Source organism: Neoarius graeffei, chromosome 2 (genome assembly GCF_027579695.1).
Source record: "Neoarius graeffei isolate fNeoGra1 chromosome 2, fNeoGra1.pri, whole genome shotgun sequence".
NCBI lineage: Eukaryota > Metazoa > Chordata > Actinopteri > Siluriformes > Ariidae > Neoarius > Neoarius graeffei.
In genome coordinates this window covers 26,033,352-26,044,502 of record NC_083570.1, presented here as the reverse complement: position 1 = coordinate 26,044,502, position 11,151 = coordinate 26,033,352, and the positions used below count along the sequence as shown (strand labels likewise).

At 39.7% G+C, this 11,151-nt stretch overlaps 1 protein-coding gene across 4 annotated transcripts in view; it reads right to left on the bottom strand.

Annotated features, from left to right (window-relative positions):
- Positions 1-838: 838 nt before the first annotated feature.
- Positions 839-11,151, bottom strand: part of myo6a (myosin VIa) — a 249,236-nt gene continuing 238,923 nt past the window's right edge. For all 4 annotated transcript variants that reach the window (XM_060914027.1, XM_060914026.1, XM_060914029.1 and 1 more), the window contains 2 exons: positions 5,835-6,053; positions 839-2,646 (listed from right to left, as the gene is read on the bottom strand). In XM_060914027.1, the coding sequence (XP_060770010.1) occupies positions 2,447-2,646; positions 5,835-6,053 (419 nt within the window). In that variant the 3' untranslated portion in view covers positions 839-2,446. The remainder of the gene's footprint in view (positions 2,647-5,834; positions 6,054-11,151) is intronic.

Here is an 11,151-nt window from a genome sequence, read left to right as displayed (position 1 = left end):
TTTAAATGTCTTGGAATAGCCTAGTCAAAGCCCACACCTCAATCCAATGGAGAATCTATGGCATAACTTGAAGATTGCTGTACACCAATGCAACCCATCTAATTTGGAGTTGGGGCAGTTTTGCCTTGAGGAATGGGCAAGAATCCCAGTAGCTAGATGTGCTAAGCTAATAGAGACATACTCCAAGAGATTTGCAGCTGTAATTGCAGCAAAAGGTGGCTTGACAAAGTATTGACTTTTTTTTTTTTTTTTTTTATTTTTTTTTGGGGGGGGGGATGCCTTTCTTTTTTTTTTCATTTTAATTATTGTTTGCATCACAATATAAAAAAAAAAAATTCACCTTTAAAGTTGTAGGCATACTGTCTAAATCAAATGGTGCTTATCCCCCAAATATCCATTTTAATTCCAGCTTGTAACATGACAAACACCAAGGGGGATGAATACTTTTACAAGGCACTGTACGATGCATGTGTGAACTTTGTAGAATAGTATACATGTATATATAATTTGCCAACAGGATATATTTTTTAATTAATTAAGGCAAGACATGTCGTACTTTTTTGTCTGTATTATTACAGTCAAATGTTATACACTCATTTCCTCTCCAGCCTCTCTCTTTTTTCTTACTCTTGAAACCAATATGCAAAAAAAAAAAAAAAGCAACTTGGTTGTGTTACTAAGAAACTACAAACTCCTCTGTCCTGAAGACTTATCGGTGATGGAAAACACCATTAATGATTCTCAATAACTACCTTCTCATCAAACAGACTTGAGAATCCACCAGTGCTTTAGTATGAATGTGTGTTATACAATTATATAATGGACTGTAACAAGATGAGAATATGGACAAGTTTATTTATTCCAGTTTGTGAGGTCATGCACACAGCAGCTGACGTTCAAAAGTTGTACAAAAGTTGTATCCCCTCATGAGACCCATTAGTTATTTGCTAGAATATGTACAGTATCAGTCAAAAGCTTGGACACACTTTCTAATTCTAATTAAAAGATGTGTCATGTCTTAAAGTCATGATGGATGTCGTTTCTCTTTACATAGTTGAGCGGTTCTTGACATATGGATTACTGCAGTTGTGGAATAGGGGTATTTACTGTATTTTTATTTACTATTTGATCTCAAACTCATTAAGAAGGCAGGAAACTCATCCACGCTGAAGAATCTAAAATATGATTTTTTTTAACCACATAATTCCATATTTTATTTCATAGTTTTGATGTCTTCAGTATTGTTCTACAATGTAAAAAATAGTTAAAATACAGAAAAACCTATGAATAAGTAGGTGTACAAACTTTTGACTGGTACTGTATACTTGGTCCAACCAAAACCAGAGCAAACACAACTCCACACTCATTTCAAAATATGTATTCGTTAATTAAAGCATTGCATAAATTTCATTACACTTCACTTGCTAACAACAAAAAAAGTACAATTTAGACACATTATAATTTTGGAGAAAAAAAAAACTACTAACAGTTATCCTTCTTGACTAGCATAATGAAAATTCAGGAACTATTCAAGTTATTCAATGAAACACATTCTAGTTCTCAATTTTATGTCTTTAAGGGCTTTGTGTAAAATGGTGTAAAAATTTCTGTACATTCAGTTGGAGCTGGAAGATCATCAGGTACAGCTTAACAATACAGGTGAAGAAATCCTAGAAAAATCGCTCAGAAAAATATAGTGCATCATTTAGAGTTTAGACCTGAACTACAAACAAGTTTTTTTTTTAACTCGTGTAAACAGTAACTGACAAAATGCTATTGTTACCATGAAAATAATGAACAAACAATAAAAAGACCATTGTTATCATTATCACAACTGTTACTGTAATTGTGTGCAAAGTTTAATTTAAAGAGCAAATAGTTTTCCTCAGTCGCTGAAATTCTTCATTTAATCTACCTTAATTTAAATCTAAAGAAGTTGCGATAACTATACAGTTGCACAAAATTGGAATATCCCTATGGGGATGATGAAATTATTAACACTTGCTTATCAATATTTCATACATCACATAATATACAAAATGGTACACTGAGATGCATTTTGCAATTGTGGTTATTAAGGCCTCAAAAGTTGCAGTTACAGATTTACTGAAGAAAAAGATGTGCAAGAAAAAAAAATCAAATATAATAATGCACCAAATTCACTGTAAATCAATGTGACAAATTTAAGGAGAAAAATAAGTAAATAGGGTAAAATTAAAAGGGCAAAAGACACAATGTCAACAATAACTTCATTGGTGAAAAAGTGAGTCTAAAGTGGATTACTATCTAAATTCTGACTACAAGAGAAACTCCATTCTTCCCTTCAAACTAGTAAGATATCTAATCTTTAATGGTTCAGATATAGTGTGTGTCTCTACTTGAGCAGTTTCGGCAGCATAGTCATGGTTTAATGGTTGCCTGACAGTGTGTGATAGTGTGTGTCTGTCTACTTGAGCATGCTCTGCAGCATTGCCGTGGCGTAGGTGGGACGTGCCTGTCGGCTCTCAATAGCGTTTCTCAGATACTGGATTCCTCCGCAGCGCTCCCAGATCTCCTCAAATTGCCTGGCAAGGATTTCCGCTCCACGCTTACGGGTTAGACCTGTCTCCTCTAAATTCAGCTCGCACATCTCCATATCATCCTTGCCTAAAAAAAAAAACGTGCAGCAAAACAAAACATACAATTAAGAATGAAATTCTAAACTACTAAAAGTTGCATGCTGCAAAGAATTAGAATAATGGTGTCGAGTGAAAATGGCTTTTTAATTACTTTTAAACACTAGTTATGTTACGTTTATGCTAACAAGCAATAAGTAAGGGTACTCCTATATACAGTGTCTTGCAAAAGTATTCATCCCTCTTGGTGTTTGTCCTGTTTTATCGCATTACAAGCTAGAATTAAAATGGATTTTTGGAGGGTTAGCACCATTTGATTTACACAACATGCCTACTAGGGCGGCACGGTGGTGTAGTGGTTAGCACTGTCGCCTCACAACAAGAAGGTCCGGGTTCGAGCCCCGTGGCCGGCGAGGGCCTTTCTGTGCGGAGTTTGCATGTTCTCTAAATATATTACATTCATTATGTCTTCTTCTTAAATCAAATCATTAGTTTTCTTTTGTTTCAGACATGTAAAAGTTTTTACCTTTACCTGACATGTTTCGACGGTGTAACTTCCATCTTCATCAGAGGGTCACCCCTCATATGACCCTCTGATGAAGACGGAAGTTACACCATCGAAACATGTCAGGTAAAGGTAAAAACTTTTACATGTCTGAAACACAAGAAAACTAATGATTTGCATGTTCTCCCCGTGTCCGCGTGGGTTTCCTCCGAGTGCTCCGGTTTCCCCCACAGTCCAAAGACATACAGGTTAGGTTAACTGGTGACTCTAAATTGACCGTAGGTGTGAATGTGAGTGTGAATGGTTGTCTGTGTCTATGTGTCAGCCCTGCGATGACCTGGCGACTTGCCCAGGGTGTACCCCGCCTTTTGCCCGTAGTCAGCTGGGATAGGCTCCAGCTTGCCTGCGACCCTGTAGAACAGGATAAAGCGGCTAGAGATAATGAGATGAGATGAACATGCCTAATACTTTAAAAGTGCAAATTGTTTTATTGTGAGACAAACAATAGTTAAGATGAAAAAACAACTCTGGAGTGTGCATAGGTGTTCACCCCCTTTCGTATGAAACTCCTAAATAAGAGCTGGTCCAACCAATTCACTTCATAAGTCTCAATTAGCTTATTAAGATCCACCTGTGTGCAAATCAGTGTCATATGATCTGTCACATGATTTCTGTGAACCTGTTCTGGAAGGACCCTGACTGCTACACTACTAAGCAAGCAACATGAAAACCAAGGATCACTCCAAACAGGTCAGAGACAAAGTTGTGGAGAAGCATAGATCAGGGTTGGGTTATAAAAAAAAAAATATCCCAAACTTTGAATATCCCATAGAGCACCATTAAATCCATTATAGAAAAATGGAAAGAACATGGCACCACTACAAACCTGACAAGGGAAGGCCACCCACCAAAACTCACAGACCAGGCAAGGAGGGTATTAAACTGAAATCGAACAAAGACACCAAAGATAACACTGCAGGAGCTGCAAAGATCCACAGTGTAGATGGGAGTATCTGTCCATAGGACCACTTTAAACCGTACACTCCACAAAGTGGGGCTTTATGGAAGAGTGGCCAGAAAAACAAGTCATTGCTTAAGAAATCGTGTTTGGAGTTTGCCCAACAGCATGTGGCAGACTCCCCAAACACATGGAAAAAGATTCTCTGGTCAAATGAGACTAAAATTTATCTTTTTGGTCATCATGGGAAATGCCATGTGTGGCACAAACCCTGAGAACACCATTCGTTAAGTGAAGCATGGTGGTGGCAACATCACACTGAGACTGAGACGAACGCTCACGTTCCAGCAGGACAATGACCCTAAACATACTGCTAAAGCTACACTGGAGTAGTCTGGCTAACGCAACTTCAAAGCTCTGCGAGCATTGGTCTGGCATAGATATTAAGCCCAACCATTTCCCAAAGCGCGTGGTTGACCCGCCTCCCTGAAATGCCTCAGTTTGCTACTGGTCGAAGCCAGAAAAGGCTGTGACGAAGCTTAAACCAATCACATCACTCTTTCCTCTGACGCATGTGACACGACGGAAACTGCTTGAGTAACAGGCTGCTCTTTGCTCCGTTTTCAATGAGAACTTCCCGTTGAATGCTTTCAATACAGCATCTACCAGTGTGTCAAAGGCTTGCAGCTGCTCCATGTTCGTAATGTTTCTAGTGAATGAAGCGCTTCCGGCATAGATTCTGTAAACAATCTATGGCTTCCGGTCGCAGTTCTACTACGTCACTGCCTTGAACACGCCTCTACCCAGGGCCGTTGGAGATGCTCAAAGTTGATTGGCTCCCGATTTTTCGGGAGCTTGGAAGAGCTGGAGATAGCTTGCCTTGCCAGACTAAATTCGCAACAGCCCCCCGTGTTGTGTCACACTTAGGATGGGCGGGCCCAGGCTAACACTGGAGTGGTTTAAAGGGAAACATTTAAATGTCTTGGAATGGCCTAGTCAAAGCCAGACATCAATTCAATTGAGAATCTGTGGTATAACTTGAAGATTGCTGTACACCAACACAACCCATCTAACTTGAAGGAATTGGAGCAGTTTTGCCTTGAGGAATGGGCAAAAATCCCAGTGGCTAGATGTGCTAAGCTAATAGAGACATACCCCAAGAGACTTGCAGCTGTAATTGCAGCTCTACAATGGTGGTACGTAGAGGTGGCTCTACAAAGTACTGACTTTTGGGGTGGGGGTGGGGTGGGGTGAATACCCATGCACACTCCGGATTTCAGTTTTTTTCATCTTATTGTTTGTGTCACAATAAAACAACAATTTGCATCTTTAAAGCTGTAGGCATGTTGTGTAAAACAAATGGTGCTAACCCCCTAAAAATCTATTGAATATAGATATATGCAAGGAAACACTTCTGTGTTTCCTTGCATATGGAAGTAGTCAACTCCTTTCATACCTGTTCCATTAAAATCTTAAATGACCTTTTATTGAAATGTTGAGCTAAAAACTTGCAAAAAAAAAAAACCCACGACAACAAGCACAGCTTCAAATAATGACCAGAGTTGGGCCCTTGAACAGATAATTGTAGCCATTAATTTTTCAAAGTATGCTAATAATGATTTGTGATTTGGCCCCAAGTTCCAAGGATACCAAAATCCAACAATGATTTCCTCCTTGAGTATAAATAAAACCGTCCTGGTTTTGAGAATCATTGAATTAAAAAAATGTCAAAACCTTTTAAACAAGCTGCACTCACCGGCTACTAGAAGAATGGGATGCTTATCCGGGTGGAGCTCCATCTGTCTGGCAATCCACGACCCATCGAAGTGTGCATACCACCATCCCTTCTTCTTATTCTGTGGGTCTTTGTACTGATCGCCAGGGCGGACAAAGGGAATGCGGAAGTAGCGTTGCTGGCGGTTCATCAGGATCTCATGTTGCCGGGCCGGGATTGGAGGAGCCACATAGTTCTGGGCTGCAGGAACAGAGACATGATGTGTTATAGGAATTTAGGTGTTTGAACTACAAGGGTTCCAAGTTCAGTATCTAAGGCATTATACTATTAGTATGTACTGGAGATGTTAAAACTGTTAAAATTGGAGAATTCTTTTGTGACATTTAGTACATACAATTGGAGCTGTTCATTTTTGTGCTGCTTTAATCAGGGTCAATGATAGGCTACATAATTTAGAATCGAGTTGTTAGTGATCTTAGCAGTTACACTGCAAGTTTTATCAAATCTACCATGGAAATCAATGATTACTACAGGTTTGGTTTTTATTACAGAATTCAAATGATGCTATTGGATGCTACCACTGCTTTCTCATTTGGAGTAACACAATATGGCATTATTGTGTGTACAGAAACAGTGTGGACCCAGTTTCTACTTTCTCTCAGCACTGAAGTGTCAAGCATCACTCCATTACTGATTTGATTTTAGTCAATAATAAAATCAGTTAGGGTTTATTTCCAACAAAATGGTTGAAAGTGCTGAGTTAGTCACTTCTGTATGGACTGAGCTCCACAAGCACTACACGTTCGTTCACTGTACAAGATAGATAAAAATGCCATGTCAGCATATTCATAAAAATAGTTCAGAAAAGAGCAGAAACAGCTTCAACTTTAGTGCACATCTTCAAACACAATCCACATCAGCTGGACCTTGTCATATTTTGTGGGCTTGTACATTATTTTGCTTAGTGCCTTGGTTCTCAAACTAGAGTCTAGAGAGCTCCAGGGATCCCTAATACAAACCAGGGTATCCTCAGGGTTTTTTTTTTTTTAAATTGTTACAGCCCACCATTATCAAACCAATTTAACTGGTCCCTTGAATTGAATCCAAACCTCAGCAAGTTAAAAACAAATTAAATAATGTTTAAACCTAATAGCATTTTTCATAAAAATGTGTTCCATGAGTGGAACACCATTAAAAATCCTTTCCAACTCCAACAAGCAGCCAAAATATTATTGTACACATAGTATACTGTATATGCCTAACATTTGAATAGTTGGATTCTAGTTCAATTATATAAATATGTACTCAGCAAGTCTTTTTTTTTTTTTGCTTTGTTTTTTCTCCCTCCAGCCAAGGGGTCCAGAAAATTTCCATCCCCTACTGACTGACCACTGGTAAGTTGACCTTCTGGTTAGTGTGTCCACCTCTTGAGCGGGAGATCTTGAGTTCTACTCGTGGTCGGGTCATAACAAAAGACCATCATAAAAATGGTACCTACCATCTGGCGAGGGACACCACAATACAGATGTGAGTAGGGCGTCAAATTCTCACAGTTACCAGAGGACCAGCCCCCCACTGTAACCCTAGCTATGTAATAGGCAAGAGGCTGAAGGGCTACAGAAACAGAGATCACTACTGCCTGGCATGCCTTAACCCTAAATTGGTTCGTACTAGAAATTACTTAGATGACAAACCACTAAAACTTAAAAATACTACATGTATATGCATCAGCACGGATAGCTACTTCTACTAGGTTAATATGGGACGGCCTTGCCCTTGAGCGAGGCACCTAACAGCACCCTGCTCCCCGGGTGCTGTTAGCATGGCTGCCCACTGCTCTGGGTATGTGCGTGTGCTCACGTGTGTGCGCGCATGTATGTACGTGTTCACTGCTTCAGATGGGTTAAATGCAGAGAAGAATTTCACAAGTGTGTGATGAATAAAGTTGTGCTTTCTTTCTTTTCTTACCGAGAATCTACCAGAGTTTATACAAGAATGAAGGAAGAGATACTAATCACTTTCAGTAATACTTAATTACCATTTCTTCACTTGTCCCACTGGAGGAATCTTTAAAACATTCTATAAGGAATCCTCCAAGAGATTGTTGAGTTTCATGAAAGCTTTTTAGGAAGTTAAGATCCTTGATCTACCCAAACACCCCTTTTGTAAGCTACCATTCCTTGCACTTTAGTTGGGTTTGGCCATCTATTCATGCCTTGGTGAGTGTGCTAAATAACTTGCCTGCCTTATTCAAGTTTGTAAACCCATTTCCCATATTTCTGATGGGATCGATAGAACCGGTAATAGCTCCAGACATAATCCCCAGATCAAGACAATACTTTTGGCGCAACCTAGTACTTCTCAAACTGTCTAGCCTTCTTCATAAACATAAATGTCTCCATGACCAGAAGCTTTTAATTTAAAATCCTATGGTTTGGGTTTTCCAATGTACTCAGTGCTAGTGTGCTTATGATCAGGTCACTTTGCATGGCCACTTGCATAACCACCTTTCTACTTGGAGCTTTAAAACAAGCTTTTTAAAACTCTTTGCTTTTGCATTTCATTTTAGCAAGAAGCCAGGGGAAAGCAGTGGTTGTAAATCAAGGGTACAACATGGTTCAGTGCGATTATTGAGGGCAGCCCAGCTGTTAGAATTGTTATATTACCATCAATGGTCACTTACACACATTTATCAGATGGCGTACACAACCTATAAACAAAAGAGGTACACGTTATGAATTTTCATCTCATCACCTTGTGTGTGTTTTGTACAAAGTGTGACAACAACAGCATGAGAGACACTGACCAGTATAACAGCAGATTAGGGCCACTGTAGGTAAAAACAATAAATCAAACACACACAAAAACAAAAAAAACAGAGCTGAGGTGATGGATAATATTCTGAGAGAATAAAAAAAAAAAAAAAAAAACTAAAAATTGCTGATTAAAGTCAGACACTTAGGAGGAAGAAAAAAAAAAAAACCTTGGATGTTTTCCGAGATTATAAAGTCATCTCGGAGAACGTCCAAGGTTTTTTTTTTTTCTTGTAAGCATATGACTTCAATCTCAGCAATTTTGAGGTCCCTCACCCGTAAACTTCTGCCTTCTGAATCGTGGGATTTAAGTTTATGAAGAGGGGAAAAAAAACCCTCAGAAATTCCAAGACTAAGAAATCAAAATTTATGAGGAAAAAAAAAATAATAAAAAACCTTGGGGGAGAAAAGTGTAATTTTTTTTCTCAAAGAATCAGATTGCATCACTGTGCAAGGTTGGCTCAACATCAATTTTTTTTTTTCTCATAAATATACAACTTTAATCTTAGAAATTCTGAGGTTTATTTCCTATCAAAATCCCCTGCCTCAGCTTCTAATACGCTGTCGTAGACCAACATGTAGCATTTGAGATTGAATGTGTATCTAGTATGAAGACACAAAGAGGTCACAACATGGCTGGAGTCACCTTGATTCTTCAGCTGTAACATTTTGACTAGAAAATGTTATGCAGTTGATACTTAATTATTCACAAATATATTATTTAAAAAAGGGTGCACGGTGGTGATCACAGGGTGAGGGTTAGCACAGGCTAAACTGAATTGCTGCTCAGAGCAGCCAAACACACAGAGAAGAAAGTGCACAAATGTCTACGATTGGTAGACATGTACCAATGGGAAAGATCTACCAATGGGAGACTGATGAGATTGAACAACAGCATCCTTCCAACCAAATTAACAATTACAGCATTCAAGCTCAGGGATTTGCCTATAAAGCAGGAAACTATTTTCTTAGTTACAGAGACAAGGTAAACAATGTTTTATTTACTTAACATTTTTTAAACTGATGGTTGAATGTAGAAAATAAAACAATGAACCCTTTATTGTCACTGTTACCAGTGAAATTGACCATCAACCTGTCCTTACAGAGGGGGAACAGGACAGGAAGACAGGGATAAAAGAAAAAGAAACACAGTAGTAACATGAGGAAAGATGAGGAAAAAAAAAAGAACACCCCCCACTATGCTCCTATCAGGAGTACAGTGTGGGAGCATTTAAAAACCTCCGCACAAGCACACAATAACACAAGTACACTTTAAAACATGGGACTTGGGGGGGGGGGGGGGGGAGGGGTAAGGGGGTAGGAGGGGAGGAGGTAGAGGTAACCCAGCGCAAGCAAGCAGCCATCCGCTCCTGCAGCCATGCAAGCGGCGCTGGTCACGCACCCGCTTGTCACACTGGGGGTGAAAAACGGCGACCGCGGAAAATTGGGGAAGGAATGTGAAGAATGCGAGAGTGTCTCCCAGCAGTGACCTTCTGGGGGAAATGTTTCCCCAGCAACGGCCTTGATCGAGGCCGGTGCTGTTCAGGGAGCCGAATGTCGATAAGATAGAGATTGTTTGGTCTTTCGAACAGACGCAGTCTTTACACGTCCACACCACTCATCCATATCTGTCCATTTCTGTTCAATTCAATTCCATTTGGTCTCCTAAATACTTATTCCTTGCAAAGCCAAAAGTGTCTCCAAGATGACAACCATGTTGTGGTTCAAGTTCTGCCACAGTCTGAGTGCCGACAGCTTTGCCCACCGCTCAATCATATCGGGCAGCTTTGTGGGGCTTTGAACAGCTGTCACCGTTGTTTGATTTCCTCGATATACCAGGGCAATGCCTAATCCAATCAGCAAAAGTCTGGTAATCATGGTTCCGAATAGGTAGATATCTCCAATGTCCTCCACAGACGTTCCGGCAGGACAGGTGGGTTCCCCCAAACCCAGAAACTGTGTCAATTTCGTTAGGAGACCAGTTTATCAAAACAATGCAGTGCTCATCATCAACCACTCACCTCATTAATACATTCAATAATACAGACTGGGCAGTCGGAATTTTCGTTGGAAAGTAGTCTTCTGACTGAAAAGAGACACGCATTCAAGAGTTCTGCTTTATGTAAAACTGCACTATGTGGCAAAGACTGAATCCAAACGTGCTCTCACATCAACGTCTCATTACTTCCCATCGTACAATCCCATACCATCATTGTCTTCACCCAACGAGACCAGATTTAAAAAAATAAATAAATAGAATCAAATCAGCTGAAGCACCAGGGTTTGTTTGTTTACAATCCAACCTCCTTTCTTCATTAATCCATCACCTTTCATACCATGAACATTTCAGATGTTTCTCAGAAGCACTTCTGACAAACCAGTAGAAGTAATAAACACCTCCGAGTGCTTTCTGTCAAAAAATTTAAAATTTGAAAATACACCCTTGTGTGGCAGCAGGGACGTGGCCAAGCGTCGGTTTGTGAATGGAGGGCGGGGTCAGGAAAGGTGAGTGGCAAAGTCAGTAC